The 24,721-nt window shown below is 54.6% G+C and overlaps 3 protein-coding genes across 3 annotated transcripts in view; all 3 read left to right on the forward strand.

Annotated features, from left to right (window-relative positions):
- Positions 1-20,671, forward strand: part of KMT2A (lysine methyltransferase 2A) — a 43,104-nt gene extending 22,433 nt beyond the window's left edge. Inside the window, exons 13-36 of the mRNA XM_062013961.1 lie at positions 55-175; positions 761-874; positions 1,208-1,392; positions 1,969-2,142; positions 2,914-3,024; positions 3,245-3,318; positions 3,792-3,985; positions 4,369-4,475; positions 4,619-4,756; positions 5,460-5,618; positions 5,948-6,065; positions 6,151-6,229; positions 6,474-6,634; positions 7,409-7,594; positions 7,890-12,195; positions 13,030-13,110; positions 13,596-13,660; positions 14,044-14,214; positions 14,740-14,814; positions 15,079-15,257; positions 15,634-15,737; positions 16,172-16,255; positions 16,561-16,690; positions 17,035-20,671. Of these exons, the coding sequence (XP_061869945.1) occupies positions 55-175; positions 761-874; positions 1,208-1,392; positions 1,969-2,142; positions 2,914-3,024; positions 3,245-3,318; positions 3,792-3,985; positions 4,369-4,475; positions 4,619-4,756; positions 5,460-5,618; positions 5,948-6,065; positions 6,151-6,229; positions 6,474-6,634; positions 7,409-7,594; positions 7,890-12,195; positions 13,030-13,110; positions 13,596-13,660; positions 14,044-14,214; positions 14,740-14,814; positions 15,079-15,257; positions 15,634-15,737; positions 16,172-16,255; positions 16,561-16,690; positions 17,035-17,310 (7,392 nt within the window). The 3' untranslated portion in view covers positions 17,311-20,671. The remainder of the gene's footprint in view (positions 1-54; positions 176-760; positions 875-1,207; positions 1,393-1,968; positions 2,143-2,913; positions 3,025-3,244; positions 3,319-3,791; positions 3,986-4,368; positions 4,476-4,618; positions 4,757-5,459; positions 5,619-5,947; positions 6,066-6,150; positions 6,230-6,473; positions 6,635-7,408; positions 7,595-7,889; positions 12,196-13,029; positions 13,111-13,595; positions 13,661-14,043; positions 14,215-14,739; positions 14,815-15,078; positions 15,258-15,633; positions 15,738-16,171; positions 16,256-16,560; positions 16,691-17,034) is intronic.
- A 148-nt stretch (positions 20,672-20,819) lies between these two features.
- On the forward strand, positions 20,820-21,944 carry TTC36 (tetratricopeptide repeat domain 36). The gene is made up of 3 exons (XM_062013960.1): positions 20,820-21,141; positions 21,227-21,415; positions 21,501-21,944. The coding sequence occupies exons 1-3, from the start codon at positions 21,030-21,032 to the stop codon at positions 21,758-21,760; spliced, it is 561 nt and encodes a 186-aa protein (XP_061869944.1). The 5' UTR covers positions 20,820-21,029; the 3' UTR covers positions 21,761-21,944.
- A 319-nt stretch (positions 21,945-22,263) lies between these two features.
- On the forward strand, positions 22,264-24,539 carry TMEM25 (transmembrane protein 25). The gene is given in 10 exon segments (XM_062014105.1): positions 22,264-22,344; positions 22,451-22,538; positions 22,619-22,916; positions 22,918-23,038; positions 23,040-23,379; positions 23,454-23,732; positions 23,832-23,941; positions 23,943-24,002; positions 24,005-24,134; positions 24,252-24,539. Coding segments are annotated over 10 exon segments (1,482 nt in total). The 5' UTR covers positions 22,264-22,332; the 3' UTR covers positions 24,296-24,539.
- Positions 24,540-24,721: the final 182 nt, after the last annotated feature.

A 24,721-nucleotide genomic window follows, 5' to 3' on the forward strand; every position in this document is an offset into this window, starting at 1 on the left:
GAAAAACCCTGGGTAAAGGTGAAATAACTCTTGCCAAACACGTTCCTTTTCCAGATATGTACCAAATGTGTTCGCTGCAAGAGCTGTGGATCGACAACCCCAGGCAAAGGGTGGGATGCACAGTGGTCTCACGACTTCTCTCTGTGTCATGACTGTGCCAAACTCTTTGCTAAAGGTATGTGAAGCTGCGACTCCTGACCGCAGCAGCCTCTTCAGATGCTTGGTCCTTCGGGTACTGTATTTAAACACTGTACCTTATAAAGCAATTATTACATGCCTGTAGGCCCAGGGGTTTAAGCAGTAGTTGAGAAAACGACATTTTTAAGGACTCTTGACTTAAAAGCAACGAAATGCCTGCTGTAAAGTGGTTGTAACTTTGTGCATTAGTCACTGACACCATTGAGTCCAGGAGGGGTGCTTGGGGGAAGGAGCTCAGGATAGAAAAGCTTGGCTATTCCACCTCATTTATTGTCTGTCCTCTCTTCTTTTGTTTTACTCTGTAACTTTTTGTTAGTCTTTTCACCTCCAAAAACCCAGTACCAAAATGCTAGTCGGTGACCTCCCCAGCAGATTATTTTGCTGTTTATTTTAGTTGTTTAGTTTCACTGTGTTTAGGTTATTTTAGTGTTGTAGAAGGAGATGTATCTGTATTGGCAGCTTGCTGGTGGCGGTTTCCAGACAGCTGCTTTCAAGTGGACACCCGGCCTTCCAGGTGTGTATGGCAACTGAACTTCTGACAAAAATCACTCCTCGTTTGCAGGAAACTTTTGTCCTCTCTGTGACAAATGCTACGATGACGATGACTACGAGAGCAAGATGATGCAGTGTGGGAAATGTGACCGCTGGGTCCACTCCAAATGCGAGAACCTTTCTGGTAAGGCAAATCCTTGTCTCTCTACTTAGGAACAAAGGGCAGCAAGCAGACCAAAGTAATCCAGTTTTGGGCCTTTCTATTAGAGCACCCCTCACCTGCCGTGACCTACCCAAGAAATACCTGTAGAATGGCTACAGGGAGACCAGGACTAAGAAGCACAAGTCCTGAAAGCACAGGACCTGCCTCAAACACAGGATCTCTCAGCGGCATGAGATGCTTTTGTTACATGAAAAGTTTCAGTTAGAGACGAAGTGCAGAGCAGGATTCCCTATATCCATCCTTCAGTAAGGCAGTTCAGTTTGTTTGTTTGGTGTGGTTTTCTTTTGTCTCCAGATGAAATGTATGAGATCCTGTCTAACTTGCCGGAGAGCGTGGCGTACACCTGCATTAACTGTACGGAGCAGCATCCTGCAGAGTGGCGCCTGGCACTGGAAAAGGAGCTGCAGATTTCCTTAAAGCAGGTTTTAACAGCCCTGTTGAATTCGAGAACTACAAGCCACTTGCTGCGGTATCGACAGGTAAGCTGGAGCCTCATGTCCCGTTAACGTGCTCTGACGTGAAGTGTTGCCTGGCGTTCAGCTGAGTCCTGGTATTGATGTGCATCCTACTGCAAAAGCACCTTTGTGGTACTTAGGACAACATATACTGAGAGTTTGTTTTTGTTTTGCTCGTTCATTCCTGTGGAAGCAAAGAAGTGGGTATCTGTGATATGAGTTGTGAGGCTAAAACAAGAAACAGGGCAAAGTTCTTCAAGGAGTGCGAGGGTTTGGCTCTGTGATGGTGAAGGTGCTTTTTTGAGAGAGGAACAGGATCTTAGTCTCAAGATATTTGCTCAGAACTAAGACTTTTGAAAGATGGGTCTGATCCTCACAGCTGACAGCTCTGCCCTGCTGCGTGCCTCAGGGTCAGCAGTGGAGACCTGCTTACGACCTTTTCATTCTTGTCCCAACGTTTTGGACAGAACTCAGAGCTCGAGTCTCTTTTCTTTCACATTAGTAAGACTCTGGGCTGATGAATGTGTGTGAGAATACGTCTTGAGTAGCAGCCACACTTCAGTAGCCAATGTTCCTCTCTCTGGTTGCTGACGTTAACAGGCAGCAAAGCCGCCGGATTTAAATCCCGAGACAGAAGAGAGTATCCCATCCAGAAGCTCTCCTGAAGGTCCCGATCCTCCCATCCTAACAGAAGTCAGCAAACAGGAGGAGCAGCAACCTCTGGATCTGGAAGGAGTGAAGAGAAAGATGGATCAAGGCAGTTATACTTCTGTGGTATGTCATCGAGCTTTGATGTTGCACCCTTGTAACAGATCCTGTGACTTGCTCTGTGACCCGCAGTGTTTATAACTGAGCATGCTTCGGCCTTTTCTTTATGAACAGGGAGACAGGTTAACGTGCTGCTAAAAATAGTTCTGGCTCGTGCTCATATTGATGTTGGCCCAAAGACAGTTAATTTACACTGTTGTGTGTCTGTCTTTAGCCAGCAGCAGCACTTGGATAAACCTATTCTGCTCTTAGTCAGACGTTTATGTTGATGGAAACGGAATAGGTCCTAGCCAAATCACACTGATGGCAGTCAGGGATCTGGAAACTAATAAATCATCTGTGGAGGGATGATCTCTTTAGGGCTCACTTCTACAAAATGCTAACATTGACTGAATCTGTTGTCTTTGTAGGAAGCAGCCTTTTCCTCCTCGTTTTCCCTACAAAGCCTGTAGTCTCGGGGAAGACCATATATTGCAAGGGGCTAGGCAAACTTGGTGCTGTCAGATTTTGGCCAAGTCCTTGTGAGGTGGTTTAAAGTCAGTCAGCTGCAAGCTCCTGGCAGGAGGAAGAAGTGAACAGATACAGTTCTGCCAGCCAGTTCACAAGTGCAGGGGCCGCTTGTTTCTTTACAGGAAAATTCTGCTGCTGCTTTTAAGTCGCAGGTAGTTGAGTCTTCTCATCACCTGGATGCTCACTTGTTGCAGTGAAACATCAATGGATAGGGTAGCTGTACAAGGGACAATCCTGTTAATGTGAACATTTCTGACTTTCTTACAGTTGGATTTTAGTGACGACATCGTGAAGATAATTCAAGCAGCCATTAATTCTGATGGAGGGCAGCCAGAAGTTAAGAAGGCCAATAGCATGGTCAAGTCCTTCTTTATTCGGGTGAGCTGGGTTACAGTTACTTTGAAATCTGCTTGGTGTGTCATAGTGCTGTGAGTTGCTGCTGGGAGGCAAAGGGTCCATCACGCTTGCCAGGAACGAAATAATGTGTTGGAGTCGTCGTCGTTAGTGAAATCATTCAAGTTGTGCATTTGCAGTACATCTTGACTGAATGCTTTTGAATTTTGGGGTATGTTTCTTACCGAGTGTTATCGCCTTTCAGCAAATGGAGCGTGTTTTCCCATGGTTCAGCGTAAAAAAGTCCAGATTTTGGGAGCCAAATAAAGTAACAAGCAAGTAAGTGAATTGTTCTGTGTCTGAGTGCGACACCCTGCAGTTTGTCAGCCGTCCAAGCAAAAAGTATCGAGAGAGGCTGTTTGTGGGGTTGGGTTCTCTTTTTTCTTGTTTAAGAAGTTACTCATTAATCCCTGTCCCAGGTTTGTGTGTACTTCCTTGTTCTAAAGCAGAGAAACAAAAAACATTAGTTAGAACTGAGTATGTCGTGTGTTGGCTTGCCAGTCCTGTCCTTCCTTTCCCCTGCTCCTCACCCCAATTGCTGTGGCCCTCCTTCTTCATCTATTACACTTAAAAGAAGTAGATGGCCACATTGCAAACTGTAGGATGTAAGTGACCTGCCGTAGCCGTTGTTGAGAGCATGGGTAGGCTGTAAGGGATGAGTGAGTTGTTCTTGCCTGTCAGGCGTGAGTGGTGCTGGCAGGCAGGACGCTGCGGTGCGGGCAGGCCTCACAGCTGGCTCCCGTTCGTTTCAGCAGCGGTATGTTGCCGAACGCGGTGCTGCCGCCATCGCTTGACCACAACTACGCTCAGTGGCAGGAGCGTGAGGAGAACAACTGCACCGAGCAGCCCCCGCTGATGAAGAAGATCATTCCAGCTCCAAAACCCAAAGGGCCTGGAGAGCCAGATTCACCAACTCCTCTACATCCTCCTACACCACCTATCTCTAGTAAGGAGACAGATTGCAGCGCTGTTGGTCCCATACCCAGAGTGCTGTGTTCCGCACCTCCTGATAGTAAAGAGAGGGCGGTATTAGTTCTGCACGTGGAGTAATCCGTGTGACTGAAGGGTTTTGGAAACCTCCGTGACCTGAAATTGTTCAGAGGCTGTTATGTAGGAGATGTAGAAGCCCAGAAGTACATTTGCACCTGCCCCTTTTGCCCAGAGCTAAGGCTGTGTAGAGGCCGATGCCTTTGCTGGCTTTACCAGCTGGCTGCTGAAAACCTTGTGCTGCCGTTTGGCTCTTCTGTCTGTATTCACTTACTGACAGTCTCTCCAGATGAAATTTTGCCTCCCTGACTTTCGAGAATAAGCAGTGTTCTCTCTTTTAAGGCTCTGACAGGAGCAGAGAGGATAGTCCTGAACTGAACCCACCTCCGGACGTAGAAGACAACCGGCAGTGCGCGCTGTGCCTGAAGTACGGTGACGACAGTGCTAATGTGAGTGTCTGGCACGGGCCCGCTGTGATGGGAGCTGCTGTGAGCAACACTGTCAGCTGGGCACTGTGGAGAGGCTGGATGCCTGGTGTGCACCCTTGTGTCCCATGGAACACGCGAAAGCAATGTTTCCTCCCCTTGTTTAGGACGCTGGACGCCTTCTCTACATTGGCCAAAACGAATGGACACACGTAAACTGTGCTCTGTGGTCAGCAGAAGTGTTTGAAGATGATGACGGTTCCCTGAAGAACGTGCACATGGCAGTGATCCGGGGGAAGCAGCTGGTGGGTATCAGTAAGGAAGCCTTTGTTAAACTTGACGCTGAGGTGCGCAGAACCAGGACAGGAACCCAGCTAAAAGATTCCGTGTGTGTTGTGGTTTTTCTTGCGCTTCTTTTGTAACACTAAATAAAACCGGCTGAAGGTAATTGGAAATTTATACCCGGTACTTTGACCCGGGTTAAGAAGGATCTTAACAACTACTCTGTTAAACGCTGCAAAAAGAATGAAAATCTTGTTTCTGAGCTCCCAAGCGATCTTAGAAAATTAACTGATCTTCCAGTTGTGAATTGAGTCCTACATATTGATTAAAACAGCAGAAGGGGTGGGATAGGAATGCTCTTAGCCAGTAGAAGGCTGCCCACGTGGGGAATGCTCTGAGCAGGAAAAGCACTTGATGCATGAATTGGTGAAGTTTGCAAGTGTGTGACTCAGATACGGAGTACGAACAAGAAAGTGTGAGGCCTGGAGCAGCCAGTCTGGAAGTGCAGAAGTTGTCCTGTGTGAGAGATCCTTCTTCCTCTCACCTCTTCCTCCATGTCTCACTTGTGCCCGTGAGTCATGGTAGGAAAACGTTCAGTCAAGCGGGAGGTCAAGCGTTGCTCTACACTTCTGTCTATGCCCAAAAGGCAGCTGACAGCAGTGCTATGGGGGCTGGTTTTGGAAGGGATTAACTTTTGGTTGGGGTTTTTTTTTTTGGCTTTTGCAGAGATGTGAGTTCTGCCAGAAGTCAGGTGCCACAGTGGGCTGCTGCCTCACTTCCTGCACGAGTAACTATCATTTCATGTGCTCCCGAGCCAAGAACTGTGTCTTTCTGGATGATAAAAAGGTTTACTGCCAGAGACATCGTGACTTGATCAAAGGAGAGGTGAGATTCTCCTTTCACACTCTGCCTTGTGTGAAGGCTTGCTTGTGACTGTAAGGTTGGCGTAGTTACAGGGCAGCCTGTGACCATGAGCACTGGTCAGAGGTTACTGTTGAATGTGTTCCTTGCCAAGGAGGGCCGGATTGCAGTGCTGTTAGAAAGAAGTCAGCGACCCAGCTGTCCGGGGCAAGTTGGCAAGAGGGGTGTGCTGTGTGGCTGTCTGGAAACCCAAAAAGGAGGACGAAGAAACTAAAGTGGGGACTGCGTTAATGCAGTGTTCACGTGATGGTTCCTTTAAAACTAACAGGGAGTTTTGTGGGTTCTTGTTCCAGGTGGTGCCTGAGAATGGGTTTGAAGTTCTTAGGAGAGTTTTTGTGGACTTTGAAGGGATCAGTTTGAGAAGAAAATTCCTTAGTGGCTTGGAACCAGAGAACATCCACATGATGATTGGTAAGACGAAGTCTCTGGGCACTTGGTGCACTGTTTGATGCTGGAATCTGGTTCACGGGACCTTTCTGTTCCTCCTTTCGCTCAGGTTCCATGACGATAGACTGTTTAGGAATCCTGAATGACCTCTCAGACTGTGAGGATAAGTTGTTTCCCATCGGCTATCAGTGAGTAGAAGCTGTTTCATGTCTTCCAGTATATTAGATGCCAAACCAGTGCTGAAGTAACGTGGCAAAGTGGACTGTGGCTTTCATATGCTGTTCAGGACTCTCCTGCTTAAGCCAGGCTTCGGCACCTTGTGCCAGGAAACCTTGGTCCCACATGATTTTGAGAAATGGAAGATGGAAAGCAGGAGTGCTGAGGTTTCCTCCACCGTGGAGTGAATTGGTTTGTGTTTGATTTGTCTTCCAGGTGCTCCAGGGTGTACTGGAGCACAACGGATGCCAGGAAGCGCTGTGTGTATACCTGCAAGATCATGGAGTGCCGACCTCCCATCATTGAACCTGACATCAACAGCACTGTCGAGCATGATGATAACAGAACAATTGCCCACAGCCCAGTTCCACTTGCAGGTAAGCTTTTAAGGACTGCCTAAAAGAATATTCTCTGCCTGCTTTTGCCGTAACGTATCCTTGCCAGAAAGCCAAGTGGTGGCTGGGACCCATGTCTCTTAGATTTCACCTAGAATCCACTTCTGGCTTCCACATTATGTTACAGCATCTTGAGATCTTCCAAAAAGTAAAAGAGAGCGAAGCTCCTAAGTATGCTGGTAACTCTGCAAACTTGAGTCAAGCAAAAGCCACTGTAGCTTTGCTTTCTAGTGGACAGACCTGAGATTTCTCTAGTGATTTAAAACTTCAGGTTGTACTTTGAGCATCGGTGTTGGTATGCAATGCGAGGGTTGTTAGATACCCTGTGGAGTAGCCAGCATGGCACTGCTTATGTACTTCCGAGTGACTTTTGCTGTGTCTGTAGGTGAGTTTAACAACAAAAAGAAAAGAAATCTCAACCCTGTCATGTTGAGTTGCCATAAGGTGAGGCTGTGGAAGACCTTGAAACACTTGTAATAGTTGTCATTGTCAACGTAGACTCTCAGCCTTTATGAAAATGTACTGGGATTCTGTGTGCAAGCTGAGGGTTACTATATTGCTGCAAGTGTTTGAAAACATTCTTGGTAGAGGCGACAAGACATCATCTCCTGGCAAGGAAGCTGTAATCTTTGTGTCTACTTAACAAATACCCCGATTCTCCATGTGTAACGTGACAGCAAGGTGTAGTGTATCAGATGATAGCTTTCAGGATTCGATGACAGCTTATGCTGCTGTTTCTTTCTCACACAACGACAGAAACTCTGCCTAAAGACAGCCGAAACACACCTGAAATTGTAAACCCACCGTCACCAGATCGTCCCTTGCACTCTCAGACCTCTAGTTCCTGCTACTACCCAGTGGTCTCCAAGGGCCCCAGGATCAGGACACCGAGTTATCCATCCGCTCAGAGGTCTCCTGGCTCGAGGCCGTTGCCCTCTGCAGGTATTTCAAGGGTTGTTGACTTTGCTTTTTGGTTTTGGGGGATGGGGTTTTGCTTGTTTGTTTTGGAAATAGCTTTGGTTTGGTTTGTGTCTTCTTTAACTTGGCTCACAACATGATGACTAGTTTTGTGTGTCTAGAGAAAGTAGTGAAATAGCAATAGGTTTGAGGAGAGTTCTGAAAAGATACAGTAGAGATGGCCTGTGGTCTTGCTGGCTTTTAATAATGGTGTGATTCATATGGAGTGAGGATGGACTGGGCGTGAAGGTTGACAATCTTTCTTGCTTTGTTTTCTCAGGAAGCCCTACCCCAGTGACCCATGAAATAGTGACAGTAGGAGATCCTCTGCTATCCTCTGGACTGAAGAGCATTGGCTCTAGGAGACACAGCACCTCCTCTTTGTCACAGCAGCAGTCCAAACTCCGGATGATTTCCCCTACGCGAGCCGGGAGCACTTACTCCAGGCACAGCGTGTCCTCTGTCCCCAGCATGGTGTCCCCTGTGGAACATGAACCAAGCCTCAGAAGCACTGACCGCTGTGTGGGGCCAGTGGGTGCAGCTCCCCCAGGCAGTGCACCTCAGAGTTGCCCTGCCAGCTCGGGCTCCCAGAAAGCAGCAGCTGCCAGTGGAAGTAAAACTCACCAGCTGGATGCATCTCAGTTTATGGAAGGAAAGCATTCCAGCAGTACAGATGCAGTAGCCAAAGGTGCGCCTTCTAAGGGGGAGAAGATGAAAATGCTGACCTCAAAGGACCCAGACTATTCGGCTCATGGTTTTCCTGCTGGAGGAAGCTCCAAAATGTCCACTCCACCAACCAGTTCATCGGTCACAGAAATGAACGTTAAAATAGGACCCTTTCCAGAATGCTCAGGATCATTTTCTTCCAAAGAAGCAATATCCTTTCCGCCTTTGCACCAGAGAGGCCCCAGGAAAGACAGAGATCAGCACGTAGAACCCGTCCAGCCAGAGAAAGGAGCACCGGCTGACGAGATGGAGGTGAAGACCTCAAAGTCTGCTGGAGTGAACAGATCTCCTGCAGCAAGCGATCACGTGGTTTCTGCCCCTCGAGACAGGCGTCAGAAGGGGAAGAAGTTAACGAAAGACGGTTTCAAAGACAAGCATCCTCTGAAGTCTGTTATGGATTCCAGTCCAGCAGTGGGCAGCGACGAAGGAAGCCTGAAACCGGAATTTGGTAACCAGGCTTTGGCGACTGAACAAATCAGCCAGAGGTTGTGTAACAGTATTCCCACTGAAAGAGCCGGCGAGAAGTCTCCACCTCCGCAAGGGCTGGCGAAGGGTTCCACAGCACAGCTCGAAGCGGCCTCCAAGGATTCGCAGGCACCTCGAAAACGCACGGTTAAGGTCACTCTGACTCCTCTCAAGATGGAAGGTGAAAGCCACTGTAAAAATGCACAGCAGGAGGGCGATGCTGAGCCTCAGTCTGCGGGGGCAGAACTGGCCGCGTTGGCAGAGCCTTCCTCAGCTTTGGAAAGCCCAGACGACAACCCTGTGGTTCAGGGAAGTCCCAGCGAGGTGCCAGCACAGGAATCTCAGAACAGCACGTACGAAAATTTGCCTGTCCAAGACAGCAACTTGATGCTTCAGGACGGGCCTAAAGCTCAGGAAGAAGGCTCATACAAGCGGAGGTATCCCCGGAGAAGCGCTCGGGCCAGATCTAACATGTTCTTCGGGTTGACTCCTCTGTATGGCGTGAGGTCTTATGGAGAGGAAGACATTCCCTTCTATAGTAACTCCAGCGGGAAGAAGCGAGGGAAGCGGTCTGCAGAAGGGCAGGTGGATGGCGCTGACGACTTGAGCACGTCGGACGAAGACGACTTGTACTACTACAATTTCACCAGAACGGTGGTTTCCTCGGGTGCAGAGGAGAGGCTGGCGTCCCACAACTTGTTCAGGGAGGAGGAGCAGTGCGACCTTCCAAAGATCTCACAGCTGGACGGCGTGGATGATGGAACCGAAAGCGATACCAGCGTCACGGCGACCACGAGGAAAGTCAGTCAGGTAACGAAGAGGAGCAGTAAAGAGAACGGAACAGAGAACCTGAAGCTGGAGAGAACTGAAGAAGCCAGCGAGAAAGTGCAAGTCTCCAAGAGCTCCGCCGTCCACAAAAGCGAACCAAAGATGGATAACTGCCATCCCGTGAGCAGGGTTAAAGCGCAGGGGCAGGACTCGCTGGAAGCTCAGCTGAGCTCGTTGGAGTCGGGCCGCAGGGCTCATGCCGGCACACCTTCTGACAAGAACTTGCTGGACACTTTCAACACAGAGCTGCTGAAATCCGACTCGGACAACAACAACAGCGACGACTGCGGGAACATCCTCCCTTCTGACATCATGGACTTCGTGCTAAAGAACACACCGTCCATGCAGGCGCTGGGAGAAAGTCCCGAGTCATCCTCGTCTGAACTTCTGACTCTGGGAGAGGGTTTAGGGCTCGACAGCAACCGTGGCAAGGACATGGGCTTGTTTGAGGTGTTCTCCCAGCAGCTGCCAACCGCCGAGCCAGTGGACAGCAGTGTCTCCTCCTCCATATCGGCGGAGGAGCAATTCGAGCTGCCCCTGGAGCTTCCTTCCGATCTCTCCGTCCTGACCACGCGCAGCCCCACGGTGCCCAGCCAGAATCACAACAGGCTTGCCGTCATTTCTGAGTCTTCGCTCTCCTCCTCGGGAGAGAGGTCTATGCTTGCCCTGCCAGCCACGGAGTCGGGGGAAAAGAGAGTGACAGTCACGGAGAAGTCTGCCTCAGGGGAAGGCGATGCCGCTCTCCTGAGCCCAGGAGTGGATCCGAGCCCTGAAGGACACATGACTCCCGACCACTTCATCCAAGGGCACATGGACGCAGAGCACATCGCCAGCCCTCCCTGTGGCCCCGTTGAGCAGGGGCACAGCAGCAACCAGGATTTAACGAGGAACAGTGGGACACCGGGTATCCAGGTGCCGGTGTCTCCCACCGTTCCCCTCCAGAGCCAGAAGTACGTGCCAAACTCCACGGACAGCCCTGGCCCCTCTCAGATCTCCAACGCTGCGGTGCAGACAACGCCGCCCCACCTGAAGCCGGCTGCGGAGAAACTTCTGGTGGTCAATCAGAACATGCAGCCGCTGTACGTCCTGCAGACTCTTCCCAACGGCGTTACTCAGAAGATCCAGTTAACGCCCTCGGTCAGTTCTGCGCAGGGTGTGATGGAGAGCAGCGCTTCGGTGCTGGGGCCCATGGGCAGCGGGCTCGCGCTGACCACGGGATTAAATCCCAGTTTGCCTTCATCCCAGTCATTGTTCCCTCCCACGAGCAAGGGGCTACTGCCCATGTCCCATCACCAGCACATTCATCACTTCTCCACTGCCAGTCAGACTGGCTTCCCACCGAACATCAGCAGCCCTTCGCCGGGCCTTCTGATTGGTGTGCAGCCACCCCCCGACCCTCAGCTCTTAGTGTCCGAAGCGAGTCAGAGGACAGACCTGGGTACCGCTCCTCCCACGCCAGCCGCCACCCTGGGCAAGAAGCGGCCTATATCTCGGCTGCAGTCACGGAAGAATAAGAAGCTGGCTCCCTCCGGAACCCCTGCTGCTATAGCTCCTCCCGATATGGTCTCCAACATGACCCTAATTAACTTCGCCCCTTCCCAAATTTCCAACCACCCACTGGATTTGGGAACCATTGCCAATTCGACGTCCCACAGAACCGTCCCCAATATCATCAAAAGATCCAAGCCTGGGGTCATGTATTTTGAGCAAACTTCCCTGCTCCCGCAAGGCGGGAGCACGACGGCGGTCGGCTCATCCCCCGGTGTGATCGGGCCCGACGCTGGTCACCTCCCTGCAGGGCCAGTCTCAGGCCTCACCTCCAGCTCCTCGGTGCTGAATGTTGTGTCCATGCAGGCCACGGCAGCCCCTACCACCGGCGGGTCGGTTCCCAGTCACGTTCTGGGGCAAAGTTCGGTCACGTTAACCAGCCCTGGATTGTTAGGGGACCTCGGCTCCATAAGCAACCTCCTGATCAAAGCTAGTCAGCAGAGCCTCGGTCTTCAGGAGCAGCACATGACTTTACCACCCAGTTCGGGGATGTTTCCGCAGCTGGGAGCATCCCAGACTCCATCGACAGCAGCAATGACAGCCCCGTCGAGCATCTGTGTTCTGCCTTCGGCACAGACCATGGGCATGACGGTCGCTCCGTCGTCTGCTGACCCAGAAGGCTCTTACCAGCTTCAGCACATGACACAGCTCTTGGCGAGCAAGACTGCGGGCGCCTCCTCCCAGATGGACCTTGGCACGGCTTCGGCCACGCCGCCGTTGCCCAGCTTCCCGCAGCTGGTCGATGTGCCCGGTACCACCGGGCTGGAGCAAAACAAGGCGGTGGCGGCGATGCACGCCAGCTCGGCCTCCCCTGGAGGCTCCCCCTCCTCTGCTCAGCAGTCAGCCAGCAGCTCCGTGATGGGCCCCGCGAAGGCGAAGCCGAAAGTCAAACGCATCCAGCCGTCATTAGAGAAAGGGAACGGGAAGAAGCACAAGGCTTGTCACGTGTGGAGCAGCCCCTCCGAAGCACACGCTCCCGACAGAGGGGCCGTTGCTGCGCCCCAGGCCCCGGCTGCAGGGTAAGATGAGTGTTTGAGGGTGTAACAATGTAGGAAAGAGTCTCGCTCTTGTTTCTGCAGCACATTTTCCTGCCGATAGCGTCTCGGGTGAAAACCTCAGCTGCCAGCAGAGAGTAGACATGTAAAGGAGCGAATAGGACTTTTGTCTCTGGAAGGGGAGGGATGAAAAACCTTAAGGCTTCAAGGGTCGGGGTTAGGAGAACTTTAATTTTCCAGAGCTGTCAGTGATGAATAAAGAGCATTTTAGAGATACAGCACTCAGAAGGGTGATGAGTTGTAGTCCTTTCTAGTGCTTGTCAGCGTGAGAGAGCTGGCCAGAATGATTACTGGTGCTAAAAGACAGCAACATCCATCTTCTGGTAACTGAGAAATAGTGCACAGTGCTTGTGTAATCCCTTTGACAGTGTCGTGTGGTAAATCCAATTCTTAAAACCTTGCTCACCACGAAATGGTTGGGGCTTTAAACACCCTGACCTTTTAAAATACCTTGTTTTGGTCTTGCTGACCCTTGCCCATTTGTTTGCCCATTTACACAGTGATCTGTGTAGGTGTTCCGTAGCTCTGTACACAGCATGAGCCTCGTGACTTGTGGGCACTCCGCGTGTTTCACTTGCCCTCGAGTTCCTGCACTTCCTTCCTCTTGAAGCGCAGGGCTTGATTCTGATGTGCTGGTGGAGGTGTTGTCTGGTTCCTCGTCCCTCAGGAGCAGCAATTAACTGCTTCTGTAGTTGTGCAGAGTCGCTCCCAGCAGATCTCTTGCTGCTTTCCAGTCTCACGTACGGCACACAAGGACTTGGCAGGTATTTTGAACGTCCCCAAATCTCTTTGTTGCAGGACTCCTGCTGCGAAGGCAGATATGCAGGATGCAGCGAGTGTAGATCAGCCATCACAGAAGCAGTGTGGCCAGTCTGCAGGGTAAGCCTTGCACAGACATTTCCATCACGTTCTGCTCACTTGAAGTGTTACACAGAGTGTCAAAAGTCTCACTTTGCCACTTAAAGTATCTCGGGAGCTTTCAGTCTGGAGTGAGGGCTCACACCTAGTTGCATCATGGAACCATGTCTTTAAATCCAGTGGCGTGGGAAGCTCACTGCTTGCTGAGAAGATGACTGCTGGTAGAGTGTGGGCCAATGGTACGTTAGCATACACCTTCTTACTGACCAGGGCTCATACAAAGCTCAAGTCAGACCGCATTCAATTAGCCTGCTAGCCACAGGCTGATGGATGCCTCAGGAACGAATGCTGCTGAGTAGAATCTACTTATTTCTCATTGAACTGGTGTTAGACCTGGGAAAAGGTTCTATGTCTCTGTTGTTAAGATTTTATAGGTTCAGGGCTGGTGAGGAAATGAGATGGGCTGTTAACCATTCCTCTCCGTGTTCACTTCCTTCCCTCCCAAGGCAAACGGCAGTCCTCTCAGAGCCTCAGTCCGCACAGAACGCAACAACCGAGCAAGACAGTGCAGGTATGTGCTGGCTTCTTCCAAAGCACCGAGTCCCCGGATTCTCCAGGGCTGGGAAACGAGCACTGCCAAGCTTTGACTGTCCCATGTCTTGTTCTCTCGGGGAGGGCGTCAGAGCTGATGGGGGGTGATTCCTGCTACGAGGGAGGAGAGCTTCATTTGCTATTAATAGATCTTGGGCAAGTAGTGACGTCTGGCTTTAGTTTGTGGAAATTTCAGCACTTGAGAGTGCACACTCTGACTATAGCACTGCCTAGATTGTTTGCTTGGATGGATTTGTTGTCCGGAAGGCGAGTTAGGAAGCCATTTTCAGCTGAGGAACAACCAGAGGGGAAAACGTCGTTCCACCCAGTCTCCGTTTCCATGCTGGCTCCTGTCTTTTCTAGGCTCAAAAGCTCTTGAGGAGGAAGAGAGCACTTTCAGCTCCCCACTTATGTTTTGGCTTCAGCAAGAACAAAAGAGGAAAGAGTGTCTTGGTGAGAGGAAACCGAAGAAAGGTTTGGTTTTTGAGATCTCTAGCGATGATGGCTTTCAGATCTGCGCAGAAAGCATTGAAGGTGAGAACTGTTGCAGTTTTCCTTGCACTGGTTTTAGCTTTCCTGGAGAGAGGTAAACTTGTGGCTCCTGAGGATCTGTCATGCGTGGTTTTTTCTAGATTGAAAACAAAACAAACCAACTCTTCATTTACAGTCCTAGTCCATCCTCATCCGAACAATGCTTGGATTCTGTTGGTTTGGATTTGTTTTTTTTTTCTCAGTGCAACCTCTATTGTTGTCACATCTGGTTTTATCATTTGGCTGATGGTGTTGAACAGTGTTTTGTCAAGAAATGGTCAGACAGTAGGGTATCTAGCCTCTTCATCCCGACCAGCTGCCAACAACACTTACTCCCCTTTATGCCCAAGTGAGTTTTGGAGAAGATGGAAGCAATTGCATCCAAAGATCTTAGTTTCAGCGAAGAGGTGAAACCTTCATATCCTGAGTTAGCTTATTACAATGCAAACGTTTTGTTGGGAAACAGCACCCTGTGCCCATGGCAGCACAGGGTGCTGACTGTCCTGCCTGCCATTGGTGTGTCTGCAGATGCCTGGAAGTCCCTGACTGACAAAGTTCAGGAGGCCCGTTCCAACGCCCGCCTGAAGCAGCTGTCCTTTGCAGGTAATGCCCCTGGCCACCCTCTGTGCACGATGCTCGGAATGCGTCAGAGCAAGTGCGTCTCTCTGTGAGCATCTTCGGGGAGACAGTTTCAGTTCAGCTGCTGTGGCTGCTTTACAGAGGATAGTTGATTGGAAGCTTTCCAGGGAGTGAGATAGCCAAAACAGTGCTGCTGTGCACAAGAGTTGTACTGGACAAGCTGCAACATTGTCCTGCTCCCGGTGTCCGTGGTCAGCCGTTCTTATGTTGTGCTCTTTCTTGCCCCAGGTGTGAACGGTTTGAGGATGCTGGGAATTATCCATGATACTGTTGTGTTCCTGATTGAACAACTGTACGGAGCAAAGCACTGCCACAACTACAAGTTCAGGTTTCACAAGCCAGAGGAGGCCAACGAACCTCCTCTGAACCCCCATGGCTCGGCCAGGGCTGAGGTCCACCTGAGGCAAGTGTGGCTCTGTCCTTGTTCCGGTTAATGACCCATCTGCTGGATTAACCAGCTCCCTGGAGGGGCTGGGCTGCAAACCTCTGCAGCACTAAAGCCCTCAGTTGAAAAGAAACCTGAGTGGCTTTTAAAACAAATGTTAGCTGCTTTCACGTGTAAATTGGTGACTTTGCATCTTCAGAGTCTGCACCGTTTGGCTTAACAAAGCTTTCCTGGCTGGTACTCAGGGTAGCTGCCTCCAGCTATTCTGATGGTAGAAGGCTTTAAGAGGGGACAGAAAGGGGAAGATGTCAAGCAATAAACACCTCCAACTTTTGTGGACCCCAGCTCATTTCAAGTCAATGAAAGAAGCTCTCTTTCCTCTCTCTAACTGCAGGAAGTCTGCGTTTGATATGTTTAATTTCTTGGCTTCTAAACACCGACAGCCACCAGAATACAACCCGAATGATGAGGAAGAGGAAGAAGTACAGCTGAAATCAGCCAGGTGTGCAGCAGGGTGTAAATGCTCAATGGGCAAATAATGCCCTAGTGTTAAAAGGAGATGATGGGGCTTGGTTATGTGCCTTTTGTCTTCTCTGAGGTGGTGTTCCAAACCTGAAAGCTACCAAGCACTAAATAAATACAGAGGGGACTCCTACACTAGCAAGAGAACTGACAGCAAAAGTTGCCCAGACCAGACTGGTCTTCCCTTGAATGTTTCTTTTTCTTGCTGCTCTAAATCTGATGAGCACTTGAGGAGAAAAGGGAGGAAACAATCTTTTGTGTATATGTGACAACGCTGAAGTAATGCTGGTTGGATTCTGGACGGGTGATAGTGTCGCAGTGTGTGAATCATTTTGTGGTGGGGAGTCTCCCAGGCAAGATGTGCCACAGGCCCTCCAAGACAAGACACTGCTGAGTGACACCTTTTCCTTCTAGGAGGGCGACCAGTATGGACCTGCCGATGCCCATGCGCTTCCGACACTTGAAGAAGACCTCAAAGGAGGCAGTTGGCGTCTACAGGTACTGGCTTTGCTCTGGCCCTGCAGCCTCTGGGGTGGGGGAAGGGGAAAAACAGACACCCATGCTCATGTTGGACTACAGAATTGAGGGGGAAAAGGCAGGTTTGGGGATTCTTCCTTCTCCCTGCCCATGTTATGTGTTGGAAGTGTAATCGTTGGCTTGGGCGACTCAGTTCTCTCTGACTGACTGCGGTAATAGCTGAGGCACGTGCCCAGGAGCAGGCAGGCAAGACCCGGTGTCTCCCTGTTCAGCATTGCCCTGTAGAGGAGCCCTGGCAGAGCTGGCTTACCCTGCTGCTTTTGCAGGTCTCCCATCCATGGCCGGGGTCTGTTCTGCAAAAGGAACATTGATGCAGGTGAGATGGTGATCGAATATTCAGGCAATGTCATTCGCTCCATCCTCACTGACAAACGAGAGAAGTACTACGACAGTAAGGTGAGTTGTGGGATTTTCGTAGTGGTTCTTTAAGAGTTTGGGAGAGTTAGACAGTGGCTGCGAAGGTAGGACAGGCTTCTGTGGAAACTGCATCCTGCCTCTGCTCTTGCCGGAGCTCGAGGGCCACGGCGTGTTTCCTCCAAGGGGCTGGGAAGGGGCTGGGACCGGCCTGGGCACTGCAGAAATGGTGCCAGCATGAGCTCATGAGGCCAGAGGAGAAGAGAGGGTGCCAAGGCTGCCAGGGACGTGCCTCGTGTCGCCACACGGAGTGAGACTGGCTGCTAGGGTGGCCCCGACTCCGCTGCCGGCACTGACCTGGCCCCCGGTGTGTCCCCCGTGCGTAGGGCATCGGCTGCTACATGTTCCGCATCGACGACTCGGAGGTGGTAGACGCCACCATGCACGGGAACGCGGCGCGCTTCATCAACCACTCCTGCGAGCCCAACTGCTACTCCCGCGTCATCAACATCGACGGGCAGAAGCACATCGTCATCTTCGCCATGCGCAAGATCTACCGGGGGGAGGAGCTCACCTATGACTACAAGTTCCCCATTGAAGACGCCAGCAACAAGCTGCCCTGCAACTGCGGTGCCAAGAAGTGCCGGAAGTTCCTAAACTAGACCTTCCGTCGGCTGCGAGCGAGCCCCGAAGGGCCAGGGCCGGCCGGAGCTCCCTGTGACCGCTCCCTGGCCCTGCAGGCGGGCTGGGGACAGGGGCGCAGCGCGGCGGGGCTCGGGGGCCCGGCTGGCGGCCACGCTTCTCCCTCGGAGCCCATGTCTATCTCCATGTCTCACATGCGCACACGTACCCTTCCGAGAGGCACGGGCAGCTGGAGAAGACCCTCAGCACGGTTGTGTTTTTGCTGTTCTCGTTTCCCCTCACCCCCAGTGTTTGTTTCTCGGTGTGGGGCTGATGAGCAGGGCAGAGGAGGGGAGGTGGGCCAGGCCTGAGCGTGGGAAAGCGACGACGGGTCCTGTCCCAATCTGTCCCTTGGCTGGGAGGGCGAGGGTCAGCACCACAGTGTTGGAGTGAGGTTTCCTCCAGGACAGGAGGCCCCCCAGGGCCGCATGGGGCTGCAGAACGCTCTGAGATGGTGTCACATAGGAGGGCCGAGTGGTGAGAGCAGAGCGGGGTGACTGGCCCTTGATGAGGCTGAAGAGGGTTCATCCAGAACTTTGCTCTGGAATCCCTGCCCTGGAACGAGGGAGTTCTGGTGTCTTTTGGTAGAGGGGAGGGCGTGTGCCAGCAGCTGTGGCACTGCAGACCCTGCCAAGCACAGGCCATCCTGAGGACTGGACGAGACGGGGAGCAAGAGGCTGCGGGAGCCGAGTGGGGCTGCGTGGAGGCTCCTGCAGGATCAGCTCTGCTCAGCCTCGCTGCGGGGCGGCACGGGATGAGGAGGGGAGACAGGGACCCGATGCTGCCGGCACTCACCTACACGGTGGCAGCTGGCAGGGCTGACGCTGAGGGAGCTGAGCGTGTTCTGAGTGAGCGAGAAGGCGCTGTGGTCCAGGTAGAGCAGCCCCAGCCCTCCTCCCGGCGGGGTCAGCCCCGAGCCGTGGGATGGGCAGCAGGGAGCCCCGAGCGGGGCGGGCGGCCACGCTGGGTTTTACTCGGTTCTGTTTACAGTTTAGTATTTAAGGTTTTATAAATGTAAATATATTTTGTATATTTTTCTATGAGAAGCACTTCATAGGGGAAAGCACTTATGACGAGGCTTTTTAAACAGTGGTGTTATCCTAATTTAAGAGAACCTCTTGTGAACGGTCTTTTTATTTTCCTAGGATGGTTATAGGAAACACAGGGCTGGGCACAGCCTGGCCCTTTCTCCGGGGGAAGGGACACACTTTCGTTTTGGTTTTGACTCTTGTTCTGCCTTTTCGACTTCAGTAACTGTTTCCAGGGGGTTTGGCTGGACCTTAAACTTTATTTACCGTCAGGATGGGGATGGGGAGGGAGAGTTTCCCGGCTCAGGAGGAGTCTGACTCTGTCCGTGCCCGGGGCCGAGGCCTCGTTCTGCCTCGCCTGTGTGTCTTTAAAAAGAAGGAAAGGGGAAGACCAAGAGCCAGCAGACAGACCCTCCGCAGTGCTGTGCTGGGGGGCTGTCCGGGGGCAGCGCCTCGTCCCTGGAGCGGGGGAGCACGGGAAGCCCTTGCGCTTTGCTCACCGTCCCCGCAGGCCCCGAGGCCTCTCCCTCTGCCCGAGAGCCAGCAACCCGTGGCGCGGGGAGGGTCGGGAACAGCCGTTCCCTTTCGTTGTTGCACTGTGTGGCGGTTACGTGGTGGTGGCTGTTGGGAGCCGAGTCCGACGGGCGCTGCATTTGTTACTGAGATGATATGATGCACTGACAGTTTGGGAACGCACATACCCCGGGGTCCCGGCCGCCCGGGGGTCCCGCTCGCGGCCCGTGCCCTTCCCCGTGTCTGGTGGCAGCGCCAGGCTCAACCCGTGCCGCGTTTTCCTCTGCCTCGCGTCGCGGTGACGGGGAGCAGCGTCTTTCCTCCGCGTGGCGGTGGGACAGGGCTCGGGTGTGGGGAGAGGGATCTGGGAGACCCCCGAGCCGGGCGCCTCTCCCCTGTGGGCCGGTGGCCCGTCCGCTTTGCTGCTATACCCGTGGCGGCTGCCTCGGGAGGCGCCACTGTGGCCAGTGAAAGCCTCGGCGCCGCGGGAGCCACGCCGGGGCAGCGGGGGCCGGGTGTGTGTCCCCGCCGCCCGTGCCGGCGGCCGCCCCGCGTTTGAATGTATATTTTCTAAGGACTGACGCAGATCACGGCATCTGAACGTGCTGGAAAAAACAAAAAAAGCGAAAAAAAAACCAGCAAAACGACAAAACCGGGAACTTTCGGGCGTTTGTTTTTCCTTTGTACAGGCCGACGTGGTGTTTTCTAAGGAGAAGCGGGTCATTGCCAAGGGCTGGGTATCTTTTCTGTGTGGTTTTCCTTTCGTTTCAAAGCAATACCAGGTTCTTCACCGGGACGGTGTCTGCGCAGCATCGCGCCATCCGAACCCCCTCGGCTGCTCCACCCTCCCGCGCACACGCACGAGGTTGATAGCTATAAATACGATATCTATAGGAACTGATGTAGTAACGCACCGTGTACCGAAGCCTAGCTCAGTATCGCTCCCTGGCGCTTCACCTCTCTCTAACACTATAGGTAAGGGCTGTGCTGCAGCTGCTCGCGGCCGGCGGGAGAGCCGCACCGTGCCGCGCCGGGGCCGCCCTTCCCACCCGCCTCCTGCCCAGTCCCTACTCGTGCCGCTTGGTTTCTTCCTTCCCTCCTCTCGTCGGGGTGTGAATGTCGGGGAACCACCTGCATTTTGGGGGAAAACGTGCTCTTGTGCTTTTTCCTGGTCTCTTTTTTTTAACGAGGTGCAGTAGCTTTTGTCTCTCAGCCAAGAGCTGTTACTTGTGGTGTTTCTTTCCTTGAACTTTAACAGTCTCCTTAGTCGATACAGGTAGGTGAATTAATTGTCGCAAAAGCAAAAACAAACAAAAAAAAACCCTTTAAAAAGGAAAAAAAAAGAAAAAAACACAAAAAAACAAGCGCTGCCAAGGTTTTGTTCTAGAGATAACGGTTCTTGACAACTTATCATGTGTAACAGATCTCTGCGTTTCTTTCCCTGTGTTCTTCCGAGCTTCTGGTTGGGTTTTGGGTTTGGGGCTTTTTTGTTTTTCTTAAAAAAACCAACAAAACGACAAAAAACGACGACAACAAAAAAAAAAAACAACACAGAGGAAACGTGTGTAAAGTGCATCAGTGTTAACTCCCTGCCACAGGGACGAAGGAAATACTTTGTTTAAAACAGTGCTGAAAGCTCTGCAAAAGACTGAATGTAAAAACGAAACAAGTGTAAATAGTTGTAAAGAAACGAACCCCACGAAAAACAAAAAAAGGAGTTTTTAAACATGTTTATTTTCTATGCACTTTTTTTTATTTAAGTGATAGTTTAATTAATAAACATGTCAAGTTTATTGCTGCACACCTGCCTCTGTCTTTCTTCTTGAGGGATCAGAAGCTGATTCTCACCCCCATCTTTCCCCCCACCGGAGCCTCGCAGGGAGATGGGAGCCCCCGGGGGCTGCACCAGCCCGTCGGCGCTGCCCCTGCTCCGCGGCGCCGCGGTTTCGGCACCGAGGCTCGCGGCTCTCGGCCGCACATCACCCCTGGGGAGCTGCGGGTCCCGCAGCGAGGCCGCTGCCTCCGGGACCGTCTGGCGGCGGGGTCGCGGGCCTGGGCCGCGATAGGACGGCGAAGGGTGACGCGCTGACGGCCGTGTGAACATTAACCTGCCGCCGGCGTCCCGCGGCCAGCGCGGGGGGCCCGTCACAGCGGGCACCATGGCCACGGCAAACGACAGGGCCGTGCTGCAGACCATCTTTAACCCCAGCACCCCCTTCGGAGACATCCCTGGGCTGGATGAGGAGGAGGAGGAGGACGCCCGTGAGGAAGGTGAGGCGGGGCTGTGGGATGAGCGCTGCAGGGCGGGCAGGGGGCTGCTCTGCCCGGGGGCCGAGCGCTGGCCTTTGCGCTGCAGGGGATCCGTTTGCGCCGGAGCTGCTGGAGCAGGCGCGGGACCTGGAGCTGCAGGGCGTCTCTGCCGCCGAGTCGGGAGACATAAGCACGGCGCTGGAGAGGTTCAGCGAGGCCATCCGCCTGCTGCCCGAGCGCGCCTCGGCCTACAACAACCGCGCCCAGGCGCGGCGCCTGCGCGGCGACGTGACGGGTGAGCGGCCCCGGAGCGTGGCGGCGGCCCCTCGCTGCCCGCGGCCCGCTCCCCGCGCGGCCCAACGCGCCTCTCCCCCGCCCAGGGGCCCTGCGGGACCTGGATGCCGCCATCCGCCTGAGCCGGGGCCGCGGCCGCGCCGCCTGCCAGAGCTTGGTGCAGCGCGGCCTGATCCGGCGGCTGCAGGGGCGCGAGGACGAGGCGCGGCGGGACTTGGAGCGGGCGGCGCGGCTGGGCAGCGCCTTTGCCCGGCGGCAGCTGGTGCTGCTCAACCCCTACTCGGCGCTCTGCAACCAGATGCTCGGCGAGATGCTGGGGCGGCTGCGCAACCCCGAGAGCCCGTGAGGCGGGCGGGAGGCGGGCAGAGCCGCCAGCGCACGCTCCCGCCGCCGCAGAGGGCCCGTCCCTGCCGCCGCGGGTGCTGCCGCCGTTCCTCCTCCTGGCTGGCGGCCGGGGACAGGCCGTATCCAAAGGCTCGGCTTTGTCTCGGCTCCGCTCCACCCCAATAAACCTCCCCGTGTTCCCGGCACTTGGGCTCTGCTTGCAGCGTTGTGGGCGGTTGCGGCAGGAGCTCCACTGCGATGGCAGCCCCGTGGGTGCGAGGCCGGGCTGAGGAGGGTGCTGAGCACCCCCAGGATGAAGCCGGGAGGTGGGGGGCGCGGGGACGTTGAACCACAGCTCTGGTCCAGGGTCTGCGGCTGCTCCGGCGAGCGCTGAGGCTGTGCCGGGGCTCTCCCGGCAGCAGGACCGACCCCCGCCTGCCGCGGCTGCGCACAGCCGCCCTGCTCGGGGCGGGACGGTGGCCGTTGGGCCCAGCGGCAGGGACGCTGGCGGCCGCGCCGGGCCGGGCCCGCCCCCGCGCCGCATGCGGGGCCCTGCGTGCCGGGCCCGGGCGCAGAGCCGCACTGCGGCCCGGGATGATGCTCCAGGTAAGGTGCAGCCCGGCCGCGTCCTCCGGCCCCGCTGCCCGGCAGGATGGCGGCGGCTCAGCGCAGCGATAGCCCCGGGCTCCTGCTCCAGATGTCTGTCTCCTAGTGCCAGCGCGCCATGGGGCAGCCTAGGGGCTGGCCAGAGGCTGCTCTTGCCCACCTGCTGCTTGGCTTCCCGGTGCTCTGCTCAGCAGGTGAGGCTGCGGGGCATCTGCCACACGGCTCTGGCGGCAGGACCCTGCCGTGGCTCTGACCGGCGGGGGCTGTCTGGCAGGGCTGGGGGAGCTGGGCCCCACCATCGACGGGCAGCCGCTGGCACGGTGCACGCTGCGAGAGGGGGAGAGCCGTGCCTTCACCTGCCGGGCCCCACCGCCGGCCCCGGGCACAGCGCTGGCGTGGTACCTCGATGGCCGCAAGCAGGAGGCAAACTGCTCTGGCACCGGCGCTGCCAGCACCCTCACCATCACCGCCCAGCGCACCGACCGCCAGCTCGACTGCTCCCTGATGGACCCGGCCTCCTGGGAGACCTACAACGCCTCCGTCCTCCTCGATGTGCAGTGTAAGGTCAGAGGTGTGGGGAGGGGGCCTGGGGCTGCTGCCCAGCCCGAGCAGGGCCGTGAGCAGCGTCCGTCACAGCCGTAGCAGGGCAGCACCTCCTGTGCTGCTGGTGAGACGAATTCTGCTCCTGGCTGTGAGCTGCCCCAGTCCCTCCCGCCCATCTCACTGCCTGCATATGTTTCCCAGATAAGCCTGAAATCCTGCAGGCAGATGCCCGTTACCAGGAGGTGGAGGGGATTGGGCTGCTTCTGGTGCTCTTTGTGCTGGTGCAAGCCAACCCACCTGCCAGCATCACCTGGGTGGACCACGATGGGCGAGTGATGGCCAACGCCTCTGAGTTCCTCCTGGTGAGTGCAGCGCATCAGCCGGGACTGGCCAACCACTCGCTCCGCATCCACCTTGACAGCACCGCCGGCAACTTCTCTGTCAGCGTGGCCAACAGCCTGGGCATCGCCACTGCTTCTCTCCTGCCCTCAGGTAGGGGTTGGGGGGCCAGGCATGGAGCAGCAGCCCTGTGGAGGGGTGCTGAGGGGGCCATGCTGCCCGTGCAGGTCTGCTGGACGCCAGCGTGGAGCTGCCCCTCCTGGGCATTGCGGTGGGAGCAGCCGTGGCCCTGGGCGCCCTGCTCAGCCTGGGCTCCTGTGCCGTCTGCTTGGCATGCCGCTGGCACAAGCCCATGCCCGACCAGGCGCCAGCGGGAGCGAGCATCCGCCTCAGCCCACGCTGCCAGTGCAGCAGCTCTGAGCCCCCGCAGCCGCCGCGCCTGCCCCACCAGACCCACTCGCTGCCTCCCAACCTACACCTCAGTGATCTCACACAAGAGCCCAGAGGTAGGACCCCGAGGCACTGCCGCAGGGGAACACACAGGGCCGCGGTCCGCACGAGCGAGGGCTCCATATCTCTGCTCTTGCGCTCTTCTGTCCCCTCAGCTTCCCCCATGGATGTGGGAGCTGGTGCTGGGGGAGAGGCGAGCACCCTGCCGGGGCTGGAGAAGCCACTGGTCCTCAGCAGGCTCGGTGAGGGGCCATGGGCGGGGAGCAGCCCCCGAAGCCACACTGCGGGGCCATCGGCCTCCGTGGCTGCCCTATCAGGCGATGACAAGGATCTGTCTTTGTCCCCCAGGTTTCGTCCAGCTCCCGATATCCGGGCGCATCTACAAAGTGCCGAGTGCGAGCAGCGAGGAGATCTGGCTGTGAGGGTGGTGCGGTGCCCGCGGCGTTGCCAAGCTCCAGGTATGTACCAGCCCTTGCCAAGGCGCAGCCGCGGTTGTGCTGGGGCACGAGCGCCGACGAGCCCTCGACTATGTGTGACGCTACGTGTGGCATCAGACAAGGCATGTGTTTGTGTAGCCCCTGCCTCTTGTGAACAGACTGTTAAAACCAAAACAGATTAAAGCTGTTTGGTTTTAACAGTCCCTGCTGGACTGCCAGCACTGCGGCTCCTCGTGGGCTCAGCCCAAGCTGTAGCTGAGCTGAGGCCTGCGTGCCACATCCTCCTGCAGTGGGCAGACGGGCAAGGCAGCCTGCCAGGGGCTGGGCACAGGCGTCCCCACAGCAATAAACTAAACTCAAGCGTCTGTGTGGTGCTGTGGTGGTTATTTCTCCTTGGTAGCAGCTGAGGGGCTGGAACATAGAACAAGGGGCTCAATCATGTGCAACAGAGGAGATTTGAGACCCTCAGGTCAGACCTTGGAACCCCTTGGGCAGATCCCAGCGTGGTATCTGAGCGCAGTATTCATTCCCATTCCCTCCAGCACTCGTGGGGTGTGCTCAAGGAGCTGCTGCTCTGCAGTGCCTACAGCACAGGGAAGCACGGGAGC

This window comes from Colius striatus, chromosome 23, assembly GCF_028858725.1.
Source record: "Colius striatus isolate bColStr4 chromosome 23, bColStr4.1.hap1, whole genome shotgun sequence".
NCBI classification, from domain to species: Eukaryota; Metazoa; Chordata; class Aves; order Coliiformes; family Coliidae; genus Colius; species Colius striatus.